General features: G+C 42.4%; 1 protein-coding gene across 1 annotated transcript in view; it reads left to right on the top strand.

The window, feature by feature from the left end:
* The window catches only part of sptbn4a (spectrin, beta, non-erythrocytic 4a), a 52,082-nt gene that overhangs the window by 15,622 nt on the left and 14,445 nt on the right, over positions 1–22,015 (top strand). Inside the window, exons 2-16 of the mRNA XM_042498655.2 lie at positions 1,382–1,645; positions 6,576–6,809; positions 9,006–9,095; positions 9,186–9,464; positions 9,554–9,684; positions 10,034–10,238; positions 12,968–13,213; positions 13,345–13,479; positions 14,819–15,060; positions 17,926–18,064; positions 18,192–18,276; positions 18,494–18,705; positions 19,075–20,498; positions 20,653–20,716; positions 20,812–21,080. Coding sequence (XP_042354589.2) covers positions 1,382–1,645; positions 6,576–6,809; positions 9,006–9,095; positions 9,186–9,464; positions 9,554–9,684; positions 10,034–10,238; positions 12,968–13,213; positions 13,345–13,479; positions 14,819–15,060; positions 17,926–18,064; positions 18,192–18,276; positions 18,494–18,705; positions 19,075–20,498; positions 20,653–20,716; positions 20,812–21,080 — 4,019 coding nt within the window. The remainder of the gene's footprint in view (positions 1–1,381; positions 1,646–6,575; positions 6,810–9,005; positions 9,096–9,185; positions 9,465–9,553; positions 9,685–10,033; positions 10,239–12,967; positions 13,214–13,344; positions 13,480–14,818; positions 15,061–17,925; positions 18,065–18,191; positions 18,277–18,493; positions 18,706–19,074; positions 20,499–20,652; positions 20,717–20,811; positions 21,081–22,015) is intronic.

The following is a 22,015-nucleotide window of genomic DNA, read 5'->3' as shown; positions in this document are numbered from 1 at the left end:
AGGGCAATTTTAACCCTTTGAAACCTGGAGCAACATCACTTTTCTTGTGCTGCTTTCAGACGCCTTTCGCAACATTTAAACCTCTAAGCCCTAAGCACATTGGTGCAGTTTTTTTTTAAGACAGATGAAATGATCCACAAATTACAAGAAATTAATAGATTAAGAAGTTATTTATTTAAAAAAGGGAAATATGTATAGGGGGGAAAAAAAGAAAAACTAAATTGATAATTATTGTAATTAATCATAATTCTTGTTTTTCATGTTTTTTTTGTTGTCAAATTTCAGGTAATTTTCTTGTACAGTTTACTAATTTCTTGCTAATTTTGGAGTTATTTCGCCCATCATTGCTCGTTGGCTTCTACTCGTGTTTTTGAGCCAGATGCAAAAGTCTCCAAAATCTTGTCACAGGAGGAAAACAACTCCCACTGCCCTAAGTGTATAGGTGTGGGAGGAGACTAGTAAAAATCTATGTGAGGGGAGAGCTTCACTGACACAAAGGAAAGTGCCACAAGCTTTGATCTCCCTGCATCTCCTTATCCAGATCATGTCATGAACAAAGCCCAAGATTTAGGGGAGGAAAAAGGAGCTGAGGAGCACAGATGAAGGACAGAACAGGGGTTTATTAGACTTACCATGCATGATTTTTAGGTCAGCTAGAGGGCAAACTTTGCTGCTTACACCTGCCTCTATGCAAGCAGGGGGCTTCATCCTTGGCATGTGTCATCCTGAGCTATTTTGGGGACAACACTGAATTCAGCCACTCACTTTCAGCACTATGAAATGTTATTCTCACAGTGTAAATTATGAAAACAAGATCTACAGGTTCGTCGCTAAGAATAGCATGGTGTATTTTGGTATGTGTGTGCGCGTGTGTGTGTGTGTGTGTGTGTGTGTAATAGGGTTGTTAAGTGCGTACAGTAGTCTTTTCTTTGGATGTTAATTCCTTTTGGTAGAGAATGTCAACAAAAGGTTACCAATTACCTAAAACCATTGTCCTATAAAAGGATATGGATTTAGAATTGAAACATTTTGCTTTAAATTTTCTTTGTGTTTGAAATCTAAGTTGGTGGCAGTTTTATGGCCTATGCTGCAACAGTACAGTTCACAGATTTGTGGTACCAAGTGAAGCAACAATCATTTCAACCCCTAAGAACTGTCCCTTGAAGCAAATCTTGACATTAAAGAAGCATACGAGTGAGAAGTAAACAGTCACTCAGTCGAGAAATGACAACATATAAGACCATTTTTTAAAAGTATAACACCTAGGAAAAAATATGGTGACCTTAAAAAATATTAATATTTGGATTCATCTGAACTGTTTTATGCAGTTCTTTAACACTCAGTTTAACAGTGCTTAACAGTTTTCACTTTCTATCTCCAGGAGGGTCAGGAGCTGATCCAGGAGAAGCCGGAGCTGCGCTCAGTTGTTCAGCAGAAGCTGGAGGAGATCAGAGAGTGCTGGTCTGACCTGGAGAGCACAACCAAGGCCAAGGCCCGCCAGCTCTTTGAAAACAACAAGCCTGAGCCAGCAGTGAAGAGCTACTCAGACCTAGACAACCAGCTCTCCCACCTTGAGCAGCAGCCCCCCCAGCTGGAACAGGCACACCATCTGCCTACCTTCAATGAGCAGCTCCAGAAATTCCAGGCAAGTCTCAATTCTCAAGGCTCTCCAGGGTCTCTCTCGCTCTATCACTAAAACCAAAATGATTCTGTCATATGCGAAATACTGTAGCGTGTGAAACAGAGTGGCTCCTCAGCTGTAAATGATTAATTTGGTGGTTATGACAATCAGTCAGCCATCCTCTAACCTCTGTAATCCTGGGCCCTCTAACACATGTCCACTGCACTGCCCTGCACATTTCAGTATTTGCACTTAAATGTCTGAGACCTTTTGTTCTACAGTTTGCCTTAAGCCTGGCATACACTGTATGATTCTGGGCTGTTTCAGACGAAAGATAACCATCATGACAGAAATGTGGCAATATATTTGGTCATGGCTCTAAAACGGTGGTCCTACATCGCACACTGAGAGAGGTTCAGGGATGTCCATTGTCACGGTCTTACGATCAAAGACAGCCTGGGATCAAAGTCTGACAGTGTTAGAAATTTGGGATCAGCATCAAACTGTGTGCTGTTACGACCTATGTCCTCCAACCATCCAATAGAAATGCAGCATTAAATGACACAATGATCAGTGCCACAAGGTCATGACCATGTCCACAGTCTCCTCTTCTTCTTCTTTTAACTTTTTTTTTGACAAACATAAATGCCACGAAAGTGAGGGCTCCATTTGTTTGTTTACATTTTGCTCTTACCACCACAGTGGCGTAGATGGATGATGCACACTGATATTTTGCTCTTGCATATTGACTTCAATGGACGTAGGTCACAGCCTGTTATTCAGTCGGTGATGTCAATCGCACAGTCAGCACACATCAAACTTGATGTCATACCCAAGTTTATTAGATCCATGTTGCACTGTGGAGCTGCACTAAATTTACAAGATTACTAAAATCCCACAGTCTGTAGGAGGCTTTGAACTGTGACATGTGCATTTAACATTTTATTTTGTGTAAGAGCTGCACAGCCAACATGTTCTCATCCTGTATCGTCACATGTTGCCGCTTTGCAGTGGATTCCTCTGTCTGCATATCTTCAGTATCCGTCTGTGTCTGCTCTTTATGCTCTGGGATGCCGCTACTGTGATGTCAACACAAGCACACGGTGAGATGATGCTGCACATGGTTATGTTTAGGCAACAACAGCATATGGCAACCAACGCCAACGTCAACAAACACACATGCTGGCACAGACAGTGAAGATTTGTGAAAGGGAGCAAAAAAAATCCCATTCAGATGGGAAGCGAACACTGGACTCCTACATGAGTCCAGGGTTTGTTGGACCCATCCACTTCCCCTACCGCCCACCCACTGCACACTCCTTATATTAGGTTGTTACCTGCAGCATTTCAACCTGACACTGTCCTGCTGCGTTTATGCAGACACAACAGGTTCCATCCAGCTGTGCTCCAAAGTGATGCTGCCTGTGCATGTATCATGCAGATATGAGCAGTATCAAAGTGGCAGTATTTTATAAGTTCAGAATGAGAACGGGCTAGCACAGCCCAGCTACACACCAGGCCAATGCTGTACATGTCACTTAACACTTTGGCATTACAGTTATAATATTACATGTATTTAACTTGTATTCTTCTTGGTATTCTTCATTAAAGTCTGGTTAAGAGTTAAAAAAAACTTTTGGATCCTGAATCCTACACTTAAGTGGCAAAAGATTCTTTAATTGTAAAGTCCAGCTTAAAATTGTCTAGCTAATAAACATACTTAGGTATTAATTGCCTAGTAGATTTGAACAGAAATTAGTATGGATGGTTGTTGCTGGCGGTAAAGCAGTGGGGAGGGACAATTTGAGATCTTTTGCTTCAAAGTATACTACGCAGGATTGCCACTTACTATTTATAAACTCACCAGTGTAAGTGAAAGTAAAAGTCAGAACCGGAGTCACTCTTGTTTGGCATTTTGCATCACTATATTTGCATTTTTTTCTGCGCTAGAATGCCTGCTCTTTGTAGTCTGGCAGCCCATTCTCATTCAGAAGTTGTCAAATACAACCCCTTTTTCAGTGATTTGGCCACTGTTTACGACTGTATGATACGGTGCTAGGCAGCACGGTCTGCCTTGAACGCTGCCAGTAACAACATCGTGTTGCCTAATCCTAAGCATGCGTTTTTGTTAACGTCTCGGCGTTGGTTGCCATGTGTTTTTGTTGCCTTAACATAACCACGTACAGTGTCATCCCACCATGTCATTTTTTTCATCCTGGCATTGGTAACAGCATCCTAGAAGGATACCTTGAGTGTGATATGTAGCCGTGGAAGTCCACTGCAAAGCAGCAATATTTGACAACTTGGGATGAAAATGTGTTGGGTCTAGCAGCTGGTCACCAACTTTTTAAAGCCTCCACCTCACCTGAGCACTGTGGAGGTGCATGCCGAAAAATGTCTACAAAATGAGAGACAAAAACAACTTTATTTACTTTTGGGCAGTATACAGTATAATGAAGGTTAACCGTTGTTCTGTTAGCACAGGCAGTGCCCTCTATTGGACTCTATGGGTAATACTCTCCTCCAATCAATAAATATAGCCAGCCAATCAGGACGGGGCCATCCGAATATATGAACAGTGTATAGGACCATACAACAGTCTCAGCATCCTACACCCTCTTCAACAAGTAATGTGGGAGCGACAGGGCCCTTGCTTGGCTCACCCTGTGAACTGGGGTTACAATATTGTAACCTTATATAACATTCTTTCTCACACAGGCTCCACCCTCTACTGGACTCAGTGAGTACATTGGGTGGAGCCCAATGAATGAATGCCCTGTCCCAGCATAACATCAGCCTAGTTACACTGATCCTAATCTATTAAAAGTCAGTTGCTGCAGCCCACCTAATTTTTTATAACCATGGTCACTGCAGCTGAGAAGTAGGCAGCCCCTGCAAACCCAGGTGGTATGCAACCTAACTGGGTGGAGCTTTGGCTTAACCTTGCAGGATTTGAAAGACAAGCAATAGTCACCTTGCACACCACATTTCCCAGGTTATCAAGGAGCACAGAAACATGGAGGTGTATCGGAGGGGGGTCATGTGCAACACAGCTGACATAAACCCAACGCTCTTTCACCCAACACGTTTTTATTCCAACTCATCACATCACATCACTCTGTCAGTGACCTTCTGCATCTGCTAATGACATTGTCAATATCCTTCTGCACCAACTGTTTACGATCCAGGATGCCAGTGCCATGACGTCAACAAATGCACATGGTTGGATGACGCTACAAGGTCCTTATGTTTACACAACATGAGCACATGTCAACCAACATGGACTGTCACAATAGTTAGGGTTAGGCAACAAAGTCACAGATGGTTAGGTTTAGGAAAAAAAGGCACATGGTAGGTGTAGAAAAAAATGTATGTCATGTCAGTCATGTCCACGAGATAGAGCAGTACAAACAGTCTGGGCTTGGACCACAATGCTGCTGTTAATTTTTCCTTTACACGCAGCCCTGCTGAACAAGTCAAGTCAAGTCAAATCAATTTTATTTATAAAGCCCATTATCACAAATCACAATTTTCCCCAGAGGGCTTTACAGCATACGACAGTCCTCTGTCCTTAGGTCACAGACACTGCCACAACATATGTAGTGGTGCTCGGACTCCAGTGGGAGGGTCCCTGCCTGTCTTCTTTAAGGCATGTAAGATGCACTCACAAAGCCATCTCCCAAGCATTGCTTGGACAGGGACTTAACAGCCACACCATTGCCAAATCACACAAACAGCTAAACTGGGCAGAGCAAATACAATTCTGCCACCCTGTCCACATCATGGGGTGGAGGACAAAAATCAACTCACTGTATTACTCTCGAATTGAACAAAGTCTCTATGTTCTTGAAACTACGGAGGGATTTGGTCTGAGAGTAACCCCTCTGCAGTCACCATAAAGCAGCAACCGGGGGTACACTGACAGGTTGGTTAGTTTACACACTCTTTTTGCTGAGGTCAACATGAGCGGCGTGTGCACAAATGCATCCACCTCCAAGGGTGGATTGTCTTGAGAAACCTAGGAGAACCACAGCAGGCAGTGGGTGTTGCATTGTCTGGCGAACAGATCAACTTCTGCTTTCCCTAACCGTGTCTAGATCTGCTTCACCACCTCAGAGGGAAGCCTCCACTCATCTGGTGGGGGACCAGTCCTCAACATGAGGTTGTGCAATGGAATGGGAAGAGGTACAGTGTGATTTTCAGTCCTCATCAACTCCTGCTTTCCCTATGTCAGGGTCCTGAAGTGTTGAAGGACCAATACACTGTCCAAATGCTGGAAAACACAGGATACTGAGACTGTCATACATGTCCTATATATACTGTGCACCTCTAATGTGAGCTTAGAAAGCAGTGGACAAACCCGTCAAAGTATTATTATACGCCGGCAGCCGAGAGAACCTGTTACGTCCACATGATACGCTGGCTTGGATGAAATGCTGCTGCTTATGAAGTAATATATGGAGTGCAAGAGTGCCTATAGGGTGGCTGGGGGTGGGTGGGTCCAACAAATACTGGCTATCTTTATCTTAACTTTATACCACTGGGCTTCAGTTTTGCTAGTTTTGCTTTGTCTCCACCCTGTGATATTTAACTCAGCCAAAAACATGATTTCTACCTCCACAGCACCTTTGCCAATGAGAGATGTTTGTAAAACTGAAACTCTCTCATATGCCTCAGTGTAGCTAATGCATTTGACAGACTGCATACTTCAGCTCCTCTTGTTTATATAATTTTCCCCAGCTCTGACATGCGTCCACAGAGGCTGCTGTTGTGGCCTGTTCCTAAACACGAGGTTCGATGGCATTAGAAAATGCACCATATGCTTTATTTTTTCCAAAAGTGAGGCAGTCCATTATATAACCCTGAGAGGTTCTGATAGGGAAACAGCTGATGTGCTGTGTTTGTCCATCCCTCATATGACTGTAATATGACCTTCCCCTCCCCTCTGGTGCAGGCTATGGAGTCTCAGATAGGGGACTTTTACAAGGATGTGGGAGACCTGGGAAGCTTGCAAGGGGTCTGCCTACCCCAGCGAGGGCTGATGACAGATGACAGGGAGGGCGGCGAACAGTCAGGTGTAGTTGAGACCCGCATCGTCCGCCTCATTGAACCCCTGAAGGAGAGACGTCGCATTCTGTTGGCTTCCAAAGAGATGCATCAAGTCGCCCAGGACCTGGAGGATGAGATAGTGAGTGCACACATCTACTCCCTGAGTTCCCACTGATTTTTGTAATATCTTTAGTCTTTCATTGACTCTGTTTTTAATTCACTTTTGTTCATCTGTCAATGTTAGTATATTAAGGCATTAGGCTGCATATATTCAAAGGAGAAATTCGCCATGTTTCACGTGGACATTAAATCAAATGATAATTGCGGTCAATTGAAGCAATCAATTCACCAAAGAAGGCTGTATTGATAGAGAAAATCAATCTCCAAATACTCCCCAAACCTTACCAGCACATGGAGGTGGGCGTTTTAAAGTGGCTTTGTGTCCGAAATACCTTACTTCACTGTTCGACTAGAACACCAGAAAAAAAAAAAATCATAAATCTAATAGCACTAATTCGTTACCAACAACAAACCTAATAAAAAAAATAATTACTACATACAATAAATACATATATACAAAAATACAAAGATACTAATTTTACAAAATGGCACCATTTGACATGTTGTTTTGATCATATATATTATTTATTGATATAATATTTGTTATATATTACATGTGAGTTTATGGATGTCACGGAGGAGCTAATTTTAACAGCTTTATTAACTTTGGGCAGTATATAATGAAGGTTAACCGTAGTTCTATCAGCACAGGCAGTGCCCTCTATTGGACTCTATGGGAACAACAACCGAGCCTAACTGAACAGTGCCTTGAAGTATCACCACCACAACCAAAAGCTATTACTTTTCTGACCACAAACAGCATTAGGGGACATTATTACTCAGTGATCATCTGTCCTCCCAGCCTGACTGGTTGTTTAATCCAGTTTACCTTTGTCAGCCTGAAGAAGGTTTCCCATGAGTTTCCAAGCAGCCACAGTTAGCTCAACATCCAGTGATTTGCAATAAAGGCTATATGTAAGGACTTCAATAAAACTTGACAAAAACCAAAGAAATTTCAAGTGCCATGGTAGGTCTGTCCACTATTCCAATAATCACCAACTCTGGTGTCAAAATAAACCAAGTAAGAAATTCTCCGCACACTGCATTACTCCGCTGTCTCTAAGCTGACAGCAGAGCAGCGCCTCTTGGTTATATCAGAGGTAGAAGCAAAATAAAATGACAAAAACAGCCAGCAATGTACTGAGCTAAAAAATCAAATATTTGTCCAATAGTCCAACTGCAGTTTCCAGCACACTTCTGCCCAAGAGAAGAGCAAAATTTTCATGCATAGCAACACATAATAATGCACACACAGTAATGCACACACAAGCGCTCTCTGGTGTGTCGGTAAGTCAGTAAAAAAGGTTCTGGTAACATCCTCTGTCCATCCATTGCTGTCCGCTTATCCAAGGCGGGGTCGCTGAGGCAGCAGGCTGAGCAAAGTACTCCAGTACTCCTCTCCCCTACAGCACTTTCCACTTTCCAGCTCCTCCTGGGGGACCCCAAGGCGTGACCAGGCCAGACGAGATATGTAATTCCTCCAGCGTGTTCTGCCTCTGCCAGGGGGCCTCTCTACCAATTGAATGTGCCTGGAACATCTGAATGGGAGGCGCACAGGCTCGGGTTGACCCCAGACATCCTCTGAAGGAAACTCATTTCATTTGCTTGTATCGGCAAGCTCATTCTTTCGGTCACCATCCAGAGCTCATGACCATAGGTGAGGGTCAAAGGATAGATGGACTGGTAAATTGAGAGCTTTGCCTTCTGACTCAGCTCCCTCTTCACCATTCGGTCCGACGCAACTCCAGCATCACTGCGGATGCTGCAACAAGAGTGAGGGTAGAATGGAGTGCTCAAAATAAATTATGCCATTTTCCCTGGTGGACAGCTAGTTTGCAATTGGAGACAAGAGAGAAGATTTGTTTTTGGGTGCATGTAGAGCACACCCCCTGGATACCCAGAGTTGGAATCTAGAAACACAAACTAAAATAGCTCATAGGTCTTCAAAGCACCACTGACATCACCGGTTCATGGAAATACAGCAGGTTTTGAAGCAGCCCCCAGAAACACAAAGAACACTATAAAAATATTTTGCTTAATGTCACACTGTACCCCAAACCTGAATAGAAGAAGTTAATGTTGAAAAATGGCGAAATTCTCTTTGAAGGAATTATTGCATGGTGTCTTCCCCATGATTTCCAGATTTCATGCCTCATACAGAGCTTTACATACACATTGTGAAAAACTTACTGACCTGACTGTGGTTACTTGATAGCTGTGGATTCAGGAGAGGCTTCCCTTGGCCTCCTGTAAGGATTATGGGAATAACCTCCAGAGTGTACAGCAGCATGTAAAAAAGAACCAGGTAAGTGTAAAAGATTACGGTCGCTATGCTTAGCTGAGATGTGATGTAACGCGGCTCAGTCTGGAACTTTAACTGTGATTGGTCCTTCAGACACTCCAGAGGGAGCTGACAGGGCGACGGGCTCGTGTCGAAGAGGTTCTGGACCGGGCGGGGATCATTGCTTCGCTGAGGACTCCTGAGGTGGAGTTTGTGCGTGAAGGGGCGGGGCATGTGCGCCAGCTGTGGGAGGTTTTACAGCTGGAGACAGAGAGGAGGTGTGTGATGCTGGACGCCACGCTGCAGGCTCAGCAGTACTACAGCGAGGCAGCTAAAGTAGAGTCCTGGCTGTCAGGTCAGAAGCTCCATCTGGTTAATGAAGAAAAAGGCACGGTAAGGACAGCTCTGTCAACCAAACACGTATTTGTTGGCAAAAGTGTGAGAGTGAAACCTCTATCGTGATGTTATTGTGATATCTTCAGGACGAGGTGAGCACCCTGCAGTTGCTGAAGGCACACCTGGCTCTGGAGCAAACAGTGGAGACATATTCAGAGACAGTGGGCATGCTATCCCAGCAATGCCAGCGTCTACTGGAGCTTGGACACCCAGAAAGGTGTGTCCTGACCCACAGTCATATGTGCACTCACAAAGCAGCACATATAGCTCAAGAGAAGAGAAGTGGATTTTCATGTGTTTTGTCTACAGTGTTGGATAATATAAGGGTTACATCAATAGGCAGGTTTCCATTACTGATGCTAATGCCTATAGAAGTGTTTCCTTTGCAGTTTTGTGAAATATGGCTTTATCAAGGTTTTTTTTCAAAATTTAGGTGTTTCCATTAGGCATATTTTATATTTGCATTTTCAATTTGCGCAATTTTAGGGTTAATGGAAACCCGCCTACTGTCAATGTTCATCTTGGTGGTGGCTGTAAAATAAAGTGTTTCTCTCAATATTCAACAGTGAGCAGATCACCAAGCAGCAGTCCCACATAGACCGACTGTATGTGTCTCTGAAGGACATGGTGGAGCACAGGAAGACCAAGCTGGAGCAGCAGTACTGGCTCTATCAGCTCAACAAGGAGGTGGAGGAGTTAGAGAAGTGGATCACTGAGCGAGAGACAGTGGCCAGTTCCACTGAGCTGGGCCAAGACCTCGAGGATGTCACGGTTAGTCAATCAACGCACTTTCAGTTGCTTCACTACACTGATACACCACAGACATATCCAACTTTTGACTAGTAAGAATCATTTCTGTGAGGTATGGAAGTAAATGTGTTCCATCTGATTTTGAAAATAAAAAGTCACTGAATTTATAGCACTGAATATTTAATATTTTTATTTATTTTATTATTTATTTTTCATTTTCAGCTTTATATTTCAATGTTCACAAATAAAGAATCAGAAATGTAAAAAATTCAAATATTGTATATTCAAGTTACTCAGATCCGATAGGCCAGAATACCAGGTATAAAATGCAGAGTGAACCTCTGGGAACCCAAGGAAAAGCAGTCAATTCTAGATCAAGTCAAACCAACATCCAGCCAATCAACTTCTGCTCCATTGGTCACATGACAGCGATGCTGGGAGGCTGCGAACATTAGAAAATAAAGGTGAAAATGAATTTTTGAAAGTTTGAAAAATTGAATTCAGAAGCAAACAATTCAGATACATAATTCAGTGCATAAATATTCATTGCTAGAATTCAATTTTTTATATTTTATTTCAAAATGAGATGGAACAGATTACTTTCACAGTGAGAACACCATGAACCACAATCATGTACCCATCACATCACTTCATATATTAAATAAGAACAATGGCATACAACCGCATGTTTATGCTTCTGCGCTGGTGACAGCCACAGCCAGAGGCATTATATTTTTGGGTTGTCTGTCTGTCTAACTCTTGTGAACATGATATGTCACAAACACCTTGATGGTATTTTCTTCAATTTTGACACATTCACATGGACTAAAGGATGAACTGATTAGTGATTATTTGGTGATTGAAGGTCAAAGGTAGAGGTCACAGTGACCTCACAAAACATTTTGTGGCCGTAACTCAAGAATTCATACGCTAATTATACAAAATTTCACACAAATGTGGAATAGGATAAAATGATGAAGTGATGACATTTTATATTAAAAAGGTCAAAGATCAACTTCACTTTGACATCATAATGTTCTGCAAAAACACTTTTCTGTCCATTTTTTAATGTCATATCTCAAGAACAGAAGCAGAGACATTTGGTCAGAAAAACTGTGTTAATTGTAGAGATCTTGTGTGCTTCTTGGGGGAAGATGTGTGTGAAGCATCCATGTTTTCACAGACATGGATGTGAATTGTCTTTTACTTGACAGGTGCACTGAGGCATAGAACTGTAAGGTGGTAATTCTAGTTCATTTAATTATTGAAACAAATACAACATAATCATAATCAACATAATCTTTAAAACATGTGGTCATCATTTTAGCTTTTTTGTAGCATTGCTTGTGTGGATATGACCATGGGAACACACCACTTTCTACTACACATAACTGAAATGCATACTAGAGGGCATTTACACTAAATTAGAGGCTAAGTGTGAAAGCAATAAACGAAAACAGTAAGATATTCTCATCATGCCAGATCATTGTTTTTATGGTTACAATGCTCTGAAATATCAATGTATTTACCTAGAATCTCCCCACAGCAAAAGCAGTCTCATAAACCAGATGTGAGAAAGAGAGGAACTGTGGGGTAGCAGAGCTCACAGGAGCAACTTCTGGGTCACAATCAGTCAGACAAATTAAATATGAAAATCAAGTTCAGCCCGTGGCCTGGTTTTTTCATTTCCTATTTTGATCTGAGCATAAAATCAAAAGTTGGGAAAATCAGAGTATCAAAAGAACAAATGAAACATGGAAAGATGCTGAGCTTCATATCTGTTTTGTTGTCATAGAATGTAGCTGATATGAATAAAACCAATACACAATTGAAATTCTTATTTATTTTTTTTACTGAAAGAACAGAGTAGACACTAAAGAGCAATAAACACACACAGCTACAAATGCATCAAATCAAATGAATCAAATCTACAGTTTATTAGTGAGAGGCTCGAGGCTCAGCTCGATCAAAACAGCAGATTATATTAAATCCATTTCACATAAAACACACTTGATTATTTGATTTGATTTCAATTATGTTGAACATGTTAAAAAAATAAAAATGATTATACAAACAAGTAGATACACATAGACAAAGAAAGTAACATTTACAGAGAATGAAAAACATAAAGCAAAAGTCATGGTCAAACACATGATGACTTGATTTACATATTGGAAAAGGAGTGAGAAGAAGTACAAACTTAATATATCCCACCCCTACTCTATAAGTTATTGGATTTTAATTAACCAGCCTTAATTAACAAACTTATTAATTTTAACCTATACTTTAATTAACTAAAAATATATGTATATACCCACAGACCCAAAACCAAATATATACTATTTTACAATATTATTTACAGGAAAAAAGAAGATGATAAACTATGAAAAAAAAATTAAACAGTAGTAGCTGGTGATTGTTAGACCCCCTCGTCATCCCTGTGCCTCATGAAAATCATGTTTTTATACCTACACACGTGGATCCTTGTCTCCACTGAGATACATATATGGGGTTAAACAATGCCTGTTGATAGTGGAGCTTGGCTGATCTCTGGGTTAAATGACAGAAGAGTGAGGATGGGAGGAGGCATGCTCAGCAGAATGGAAAGCACCCAGTGTCTCAAAAAATAGTTCATATGAGCCTCACACAGGTTGGCTTGATTGCATGATTTAGTGCATTGTATCGAAGTTGGTTATTTCAAGTTCTCGTGTCTGGTGTCTGCAGCGTTGTGTGCTCTCTGTGTGTTGCAGGTTCTTCAGGAGAGATTCACCAAATTTTCCTCAGAGACAAACAGCATTGGCCAGCAGCGCATGGAGCAGGTGAACAAAATGGTCAACGAAATGATCGACTGCGGCCACTCAGACGCAGCCACCATCGCTGAGTGGAAGGACGGACTGAACGAGTCATGGGCAGACCTCCTGGAGCTGATGGAGACTCGCAGACAGATGCTGGCAGCATCGAACCAGCTGCACAAGTTCTTCACCGACTGCAAAGAGGTACAGTCAACAACACACATATCAGTTTGTGATTGAGGTGTGTTGCTCATTTCAGAGGTAGACAGTCTGGCCATGACATGCGGCTTCTATTTTTAAAGTGCTCGTGATAACGTTGCTGTCCTGTGTTATAGGTCTTGGCTCAGATTGCAGGGAAGACGAAGCAGCTGCCAGAGGTGAGGGCGTGCCAAGCCAACATCACCAATCCAGCCACCCTGCAGAGACTGATGCACTCTTTTGAACATGCCCTTCAGCTGCTGGTTGCACAGGCAAGTCATCTGATTCAGTCATCAGTCACACAGTGTGCTGCTCATGAGCACCAGGATGAGGGCGTACACATTTCACCAGACTTGTATTTTCTTTTTCTGTATGGCTGGTCACATCCATGGACTAATCCAGCCTGCAGGCTGTTTATGTACATATGAGCTTTAGTTTTAGAAGGTCGAAGGTAGATTTTATTAGTCATTTTTTTAAACAACGTTTAAAAATGAAATTAGATTCATCCTTGATCCTGCTATATCTTAGGAGTTGAAGGATGAGTTGATTAAAATCACTAACTACTATGAAGATTCCATTCGGTTTTATTATGCCATCTGTCCCATTTTCGTAAATGCGATATCTCAAAAACACTATGAAGGATTTTGTTTTGTTTTAGCACAAACGTTCACTTGGACTCAAGGATTAGATTTTGGTGGTCAAAGGTCAAGGTCAATGTGACCTCAAATTTGTCTCATTCTATTGAATGTAATATCTCAAGAAGGTCTTAAAGGGAGTTTCCTTAAAATTTGGCACTTGTCCACTTGGACTAAAGACTGTACTGACTAGAATTTGGTGATTGATGGTCAAAGATCAGATTTCATTGTGATCTCTAAAAACATGTTTTTGGCCAAAACTCAAGAATTTTTGTGTTAATTATGACAAAATTTCACACAATGCCGAAAAGGATATAGTGCTAAAGTTCTCATATTTTCTATCCAAAAGGTCAAAGGTCAGCTTCACTGTGACATCGTAACATTCTGCAAAAACACTTCTCTTGTCATTACTCAGAGTCATATCTCAGGAACAGAAGGGGAGACATTTGGTCAGATATTGAATTACTGACACTAATTTTGAGTACCCATCTTGAAATTGCGCTGATTGTGTAAATCATTTTTTTTTTGTTTGTTTTTGTTTTGTTTGTTTTTGATTATTTTTTTGGGGGGGGTCCCCTTTATTAGACAGGACAGATTTTGCATGGAAGGGAGAAAGAGAGGGAATGACATGAAGCAAAGGGCTATGGGCTGGAATTGAACCTGCGGTCACTGCACTGAGGACACAATTTTTGTACATGGGGTGTCCGCTCTACCAGTTGAGCTACTGGGCGCCCCTGTTGTAGAGATCTGTGCTGCTGGGGGAAGATGTGTGGGGAGCATCTATGTTTTACAGACATGGATGGTAACTGCAAGTGTAACCTGACCTGGTGCACAGAGACATACAACCATGTGGCGACAATTCTAGTTTGTTTTGTTCTACCAACAGTCATAAACCTTCATTGAATCATTTCCACTTATTATCTACAAACACAACCACACTAACTGCAGTCACTTCCTTCCTCCTGTGTGGGTGCAGGTGAGACAGCTGCAGGAGAACGCTGCCCAGCTGAGGACAATCTATGCTGGGGAGAAGGCTGAGGCCATCATGGTCAAAGAACAGGAAATAATGGAGGCCTGGAAGGCGCTGCTGAGCTCCTGTGAGGCCAGTCGCGTCCAGGTCACTTCAGTAACAGACAAGGTGCAGTTCTTCTCTGTGGTGCGTGAAAACCTGATGTGGATGGAAGGCATCATGGGCCAGATAGGATGGGATGAACCCAGGTGAGACATCTGCCGGCACCTTCATTCTGTGTTGACATGTATACAGCATGTGGTCCAGTTTCAGAGTTTCAGTGTTCAGTGAAGTCAGAGTCTGTGGTTGTGTGCAGTCCCTGTAGATAGGGTGTCATTACTCAATAGTGTCAAATTAGGCTGCTGAGCCACCTTGACCTAAATTATTATGACATGTTATTACATGTTTATATGATGTAACTAAGGGCTGTACATTTTACACTATAATCACTGCCAGTATTTATTATTTTACCAGCCAGTTCTTCAGTGCTATAAAGCCACAGCACACCCTCTTGGCTGGAAATCTTTTAGCAGCTGTCGATGAATCAACATATGCAGGAACACACACATACACAGGCAGGCAATACAAACACTTGCAGACACACACACACACATAGGCAGGGACACACACACATATGCAGGGACACACACACATGGACAGGGACACATATATGCAGGGACACAAACATAGGCAGGGACACACACATAGGCTGGGACATACACACACATTGGCAAGGACACACACACATATATGCAGAGACACACACACATATGTAGGAACACACACACACACACACACACACACACACATATGCACATACACATACACCCACACTGTGGGAGTGAGAAAAGATTTAGGGCTGAAATGTTTAGATGATTAACTGATAAGTCGACCAACAGAGATAAAAAAGCAACTTTGATAAGTGGTTCATCATTTTCAAGAAAAATGACAGAAATTCTCTCTCTTCTGCTTGACTTTGTCCTCTGTGACTGGGAACTAAAAATGTTTGTGTTTGCGGCTGATGTGTGGTGTAACAGAACAAGACATTTCAAGATATCACCTTGGACTTAAGGACTGGTAGATATTTTGTGCCATTTTACAGACCATTTACTCTGTGATATCTCAGTTAATTGGCTTGATTTCTTTCAAAAACATAGAAAGAAGGCAATAAGTAACTCAACGAGAAATTACCCAAATCCTCACAAGTAATTAGTAAAGAAAATAAATTGAATTTAGAAAAAAAAAACAACCAGAAAAATAAATACATAAAACGTAGGAAATTGCATGAAAAAAGTAATAATTCATACTAATTTAATAATAATAATAATAATAATAATAATAATAATAATAATAATAATAAGATTAAGGTCACCTTTTTAAAACTTTTTGGGAATTTGAGAGACATTTCAGTCCAAGAAAGAAAGAAATCAAACCAGTTTGCTAAAGTTTCAAAGGTTTAATATTTGAACACTGCACAAGAAAAGCGATGCCAATCCAGGTTTCAAAGGGTTAATTAAGATAAGATCTGACAGATTAAACAATAATATAAATCATTACCTGCACCCCCTCTTCAGTCACTGCTTGGTCTAGTGCTTTTTTTTTTTAATTGATTATTTATTTTATACAATGTCAAAAAGTGAAAAATGCTCAGTCCAAGGTGATGGCTTCAAATGCCTTGTTTTGTTTAATCAACAGTTTGAAACACAACGATGTTGAATAATGTTTTCAGCACATAACAGCAAAAAGCAAATATTAGGGCTTGAAGGATGGAAGGTGTTGTACGTTTTGCAGATAGTACAAAGCAGACAATCTGGCAACACTATGATGAGTAGCACATGTAAAAGTAAAAATTCACCTTGCTAACATTTGTGAGCCTGAAACCAGTAAATGTTTGGCATTTTGTCTTCATAAATGGCCTAAATTCTTAATTGAATGCTAAAATCCTTAACCAGTTATTCTCTGGCAGTAGGCCATCATAGTGCCCAGAGACAGATCGATATAGGGAGTTTTGTGGTTTTTGTAGTTTTGTTTCATTATTATTATTAATACTACTAGGAGTCAACATATCTAGCAGAAGTTAACTCAGAGCAGATATCATCATCATCATCGTCATCAGACACTGACATTATATATATTGTGGTGAAAGCTACGTGGTGTATGGGCGTACATTATGTTTGGTGTTTATGCATGTTTGATTGTCGTCCTTGCTGGTGAAGATTTTACAACGTAGTATCAGGTTTGCAGTCAGGTGCTTGAGAAGTTAAATTATTTGCAAAATGTGGCAGCTGCCTTTAACTTGGGCGATCAGCCAAAGACACCTTGCAGAACGGACATTGGCATTATATTTCAACCGGGTTTTTTGCTATGCTACAAAAGGCAACGCCATCAAATGTCTTATAATCATAAATGTAAATAACAAATTTCCCTTATTATTACTACTGGTTCTAGTATCATGGTATTCTGCAATTCTGCATGTGGTTTGTCTGAGTGGTGTTGCCATACAGCAGCAGAAGCTGCTGCTCAACTGCTACTCAACTGCTGTGGGTCCAACACACAACACTGTAATGTCCCAGTTTTATTACTTTCAAATGTGGAAAACTATCATATCATACGATTTTTAAACAGGCTATATCACTGTTTTTATTGGGGTTTTTAAAGTATCAATATGTCCTTCATAAAAAGCCATAGAAACATTTTTCAATAAAAAAGACTTCATGTGTGAACCCAAGTGCAGTCCTCACTCAGGTGCTCCCTGAAATGGCACTTTGAGAAGCCTAAAACCTCCTCTGGGGGCTTGGGTTGCAGTGGACGAGGAAAAACAGTGGACGCAGTAATTGTATGAGAATGGTGTGAACTGGTTCTGCTGCTGGTGCTACAGGAAAAGTCAGGGATCACCACATTCATTATTCATTATTATTCATCATTATTCATCATCATTCATCGTGTTAGGACTCAAACTGCAATTCAATACATAAACTAGCATGCAGCTAACATTTTACACTACAGGTAGATTGATTCCTTGACAGTATTTAGTGTTTAATTTAACCTGAATATTCTGATGTATTACTCCTCAGAGATTTGACAGCTCTAGAGGTGATGATGAAGCAACATCAGGAGCTGAAAGCCAAAATAGATGGACGCAGCAAGACCATACAGCAGTGTGCAGATCTGGGCAAGATCCTAATAGCAGCAGGCAACCCTGCATCAGAGGAGGTCAGGCATCAACAGGACAACACATTTAAATGACTGTAAAAATGGCACGAAAGGATACACAAAACCCAGAGAATTTCTTGATTAGTATGTTGCTTTGATAATGGTTACAATTTGTTCGTCACCACAGATAAAAGAGAAGCTGGACAGTCTTCTGGCTAAGCAGAAGGATCTTGTTGACAAATGGGACAAACACCAGGAGAAGTTACTGTGCAGTGAGTAACTCAGTAGAATAGCTCTCAACACAACACCGTGTTTAAACTTTAAATGTATTTTCCACTTTGTCCTTTTGTTATGGATCATGTATGAATCTTAGTGTTCTTCTTGTTTGTACAAACATGACACACTCACTCTGAACTAAGTAAATTATTAACAAGTATAATTCTTACTGAAGTGTTGGTAACTGTGTTGTTGGTCTGCTGTCACCTCCAGAGCAGGAAAAGTTACAGTTTGCCCAGGAGACGGTAAAGGCAGAAGCCTGGCTGAAGGCCAAGGAGCCGCTCATCACCTCCAGGGAGCCAGAGGGAGGACAGGCCCAAGCCCAAACAGATGAGGTTGAGCAACTCATCCTTCGTCACGAGGCCTTCCGCAAGGCTGCTGTAACCTGGAAAGAACGCTTCAGCTCTCTCCGCCAGCTTTCCGCAGTAAGCTTGACTGTAGATAAATGTTTAATCAGTTTGGTGGAGTCACAATTTAATGCTGCTACGGTTAAAAATGTGACCTTGGGATGTTGTGTTTGCTTAGCAGGCATGGGCGCATGCCATGAGTTTGCACTGATATGAGCTTAAATTTGTCTCATGACGTTTACTGCATGTGATGTACTTTTATTCACCCCCCCCGCCCCCCGCCTCTCATGCTACATTGTTTAGTAGCCAATAAAAGACTGTTTGAAATGAGCAAATCATTCTAGATGAATTGTTGTACCTTTATTTTACTAGACCATCTTGCTTTTGATTTCTGGTTTTAATTGGGCTGATGTAGTGCTGTTAGTTATTTGCCAACTCTCTCTCCAGGCTGAGAAGAAAAAGGAGGAGGAGAAAAAGACAACCCCACTGTCCAGCCGAAGGATGTTCCCATTATCATGTCTGACTCCCAGTGTCCCCTCAACCAGTGCTACCTCATCTTTCTTGAGGCAGACGGTACAGGCACATATAGAACCCAAACCCTTACAGACCAGTCTGGATCTGGGTGCCACCCCTGCAACCCAAAGATTGTCCTCAACCTTAGCTGGCTACAATCCAGTTATAAATGGATCAGGCTACCACGCAGTGGAACAGCAATCCAGTGGGAAGTTGGTGAGCTCGTCATACCTCGGGATGAACCACCAGGCAGCCGTTGGTGGAAGTGACTCTGGTTTCTCAGCGCTGACCTCCCAGAGTGGTGGAGCAGACACCTCCACCTACCTTGGGATAAACAATCAAACTGCTGGCAGTGCAGAGAGCTCTGGGTACTTCGGACTGACCTCTGGATGTGGGGGTGGTACGCAAAACCATCAAGGTAGTGGCAGGCTAGGAAGTTCAGGTAACCTAGCTCAGCAGCCAAGTAGTGGAGGAATGGGAAGCCCTGGCTTTCTCCCTCAACAGAACTTCGGTAGTTCTGGATATTTGGCCCAACCACAAAATACAGGAAGTTCTGGATACTTGGGACATCAGCCTAATTTAGGGAGTACAGGATATCTGGCACAGCAGCCTAATATGGGGAGTACAGGATATCTGGCACAGCAGCCTAATATGGGTAGTACAGGATATCTGGCACAGCCGCCTAATATGGGGAGTACAGGATATCTGGCACAGCAGCCTAATATGGGGAGTTCTGGGTATTTGGCGCAGCAGCCTAGTATGGTGAGTTCTGGATACCTAGCACAGAATTATCCAAGCAGTGGGGGATTGGGAAGCTCAGGCTTTCTGGCACAAAATCACTACAGCAGTGGAAGTCTGGGCAGTTCTGGTTACCTGGCGCAGAGTGGTGGCATCATGGACCCTAAAATGGCATATGCATGGCAGCACCTGAAAGCTGATTTCATGCAGCCCAGGATCAACCACATCCACAAGGCTGTCAACCCCCTCCTAGAAGCTAGCAGAGTGCAGCGGGAACAGTTTGGGGACATCCCAATGGCAGACATGGTGGGGCCAGAGTCAGGACTGGAGCTTCTCCACGGGCGTCTCCAGAGGGATCCTCGTGGCAGCCGCTCTGATCCTCAGATGGACCATCTGAGGCGAGAGAGGGAGTACAAGCTGGGTAGACAGACCTCCAGCGAACAGGAGATCCAGGCCAGGCTGAACGAGCTGCCGCTGATTGTGCGTCAGGAGCGCTATCGAAGGCGCCTGGAGAGGCAGTCGTCCAGTGAGCAGGAGGGTAGCAGCAAGCAGAGGCTGCAGAGACAGGACTCCAGTGACCTGGAGGGCTCTGTTAAGGAGGGCTCTGACAAACGCTCAGGGTATGTGAATGAGTCATGCTGGTGTCAGTGAAAGTCAAGTTATCTTTATAAAATTTTTCTTTTTCAGATTGCCCTGTAAGCCCTGTCCAGCATGATCCTAATGATTTTTAAGGACACGTGATGATTTTTTTTTTCATGTCTGCTGTCACTGCAGGGACAAGAGACAACAGACCATGGCTGAGATTGTGGAACAGGTCCAGGAGAGAGAGGCAGCACATGTGAGTTAGTTTAAAGCTTATAACAAAAATGTTGTGTGTGTTCATTTCTTTTCGTGTGTCCTGGTGTCACATTCTCTGCTTTTTCCTACTCTCAGGCACGAGGAGAGCCTTATCGCCCTCCAAGCAGCCTCTCAGCACCCGTGACTCGTTTTGACGGACGTCCTCGTGCCAGAGACCGCCCCAAACCAAGAAGGAGGCCCCGTCCGAAAGAACCTGAGGAGACAAGACGCTCTCGTTCAGCTCCAGCTACTGGTGCCCCAACAACACCTCAGCCGCCTTCACACACTGCCCAAAACGAAGGTTTCCTCTACCGCAAAAAGGCCACCACCTCTGACCTTGAAGCTCAGCAGAGAAGCCCAAATAGGTACAACTACCACTGATAAAAATCATACAACAGACATAACTTACAATTCTTCATGTGCTAAACACCATATCCTAATAGTAATTGCCCAATCATGGCTTAGGAACCTTAACTAGGTGCAGGCCTGTCATGTTCTGGATGTCTACTGGCCCCAAAGACTAAATATAAAGATGGACGACACGGCCCCACTTACCCCCACTATGCTTAAGTGGGGCTAAAAAATCAGAGATCCAGGCGTTGCCATCTTGCGCTGGTAAAGTCATTTGGAGCCAAATTCTGCGCAGTAGTGATATCCGAAGCGGGATAGTTCCTGCCAAAACACCTGTCCGACCAATCGTGAGCAGCCCCATTGAATGTGAGCGCACGGGTTTGCACACACAGCTGTCAATCATGGTGGAAAATACCCTTTTTGTAGAAATGAAAAACACATCATAAGAACATAAAAACAAACACCTGAACAAACATCGGGGTGATGAGAACTAACTTCAGTAACAGAAACAATCTTTGGAAAAAATTTAATTGGTGTGTACTTTGAGTTTTTAGTTTGACTTATGTCAATTCACTAACATGGAGGGGCAGACTTTATGCCCTATACTGCAGTCAGACACCAGGGGGCGAAAAGAAAAAAATTACAAACGTGATACTCCTCATTGAAAGTAACATTATGTGGCAATCCAGTTCCGTGTGCTTTGGCGCCCACCAAAGGTCTCAGTGTGACAACACTGTTCTGAAACACACACAGCGCTGTTACGCCTCCCCCTCATAGACAATGTGCATTTGTTGATAAGCTGTGGGATGCAGAGCCAGAATAGAACCATGTCAACTGACAGGTACACTTAAATTAGCTGACTTTTCTTGTCGTGCAACAGTCAAAGTCTGCAGAGCTGCTGCACTAAACTCTGACAAGTAGCATGTGCAGCTAACTCGTCAGGGGACAG

Source organism: Plectropomus leopardus, chromosome 15, assembly GCF_026936395.1.
Source record: "Plectropomus leopardus strain MGB_pleo_1.0 chromosome 15, ASM2693639v1, whole genome shotgun sequence".
Classification (NCBI taxonomy): Eukaryota; Metazoa; Chordata; class Actinopteri; order Perciformes; family Serranidae; genus Plectropomus; species Plectropomus leopardus.
This window is presented reverse-complemented; position numbering and strand designations above follow the sequence as displayed.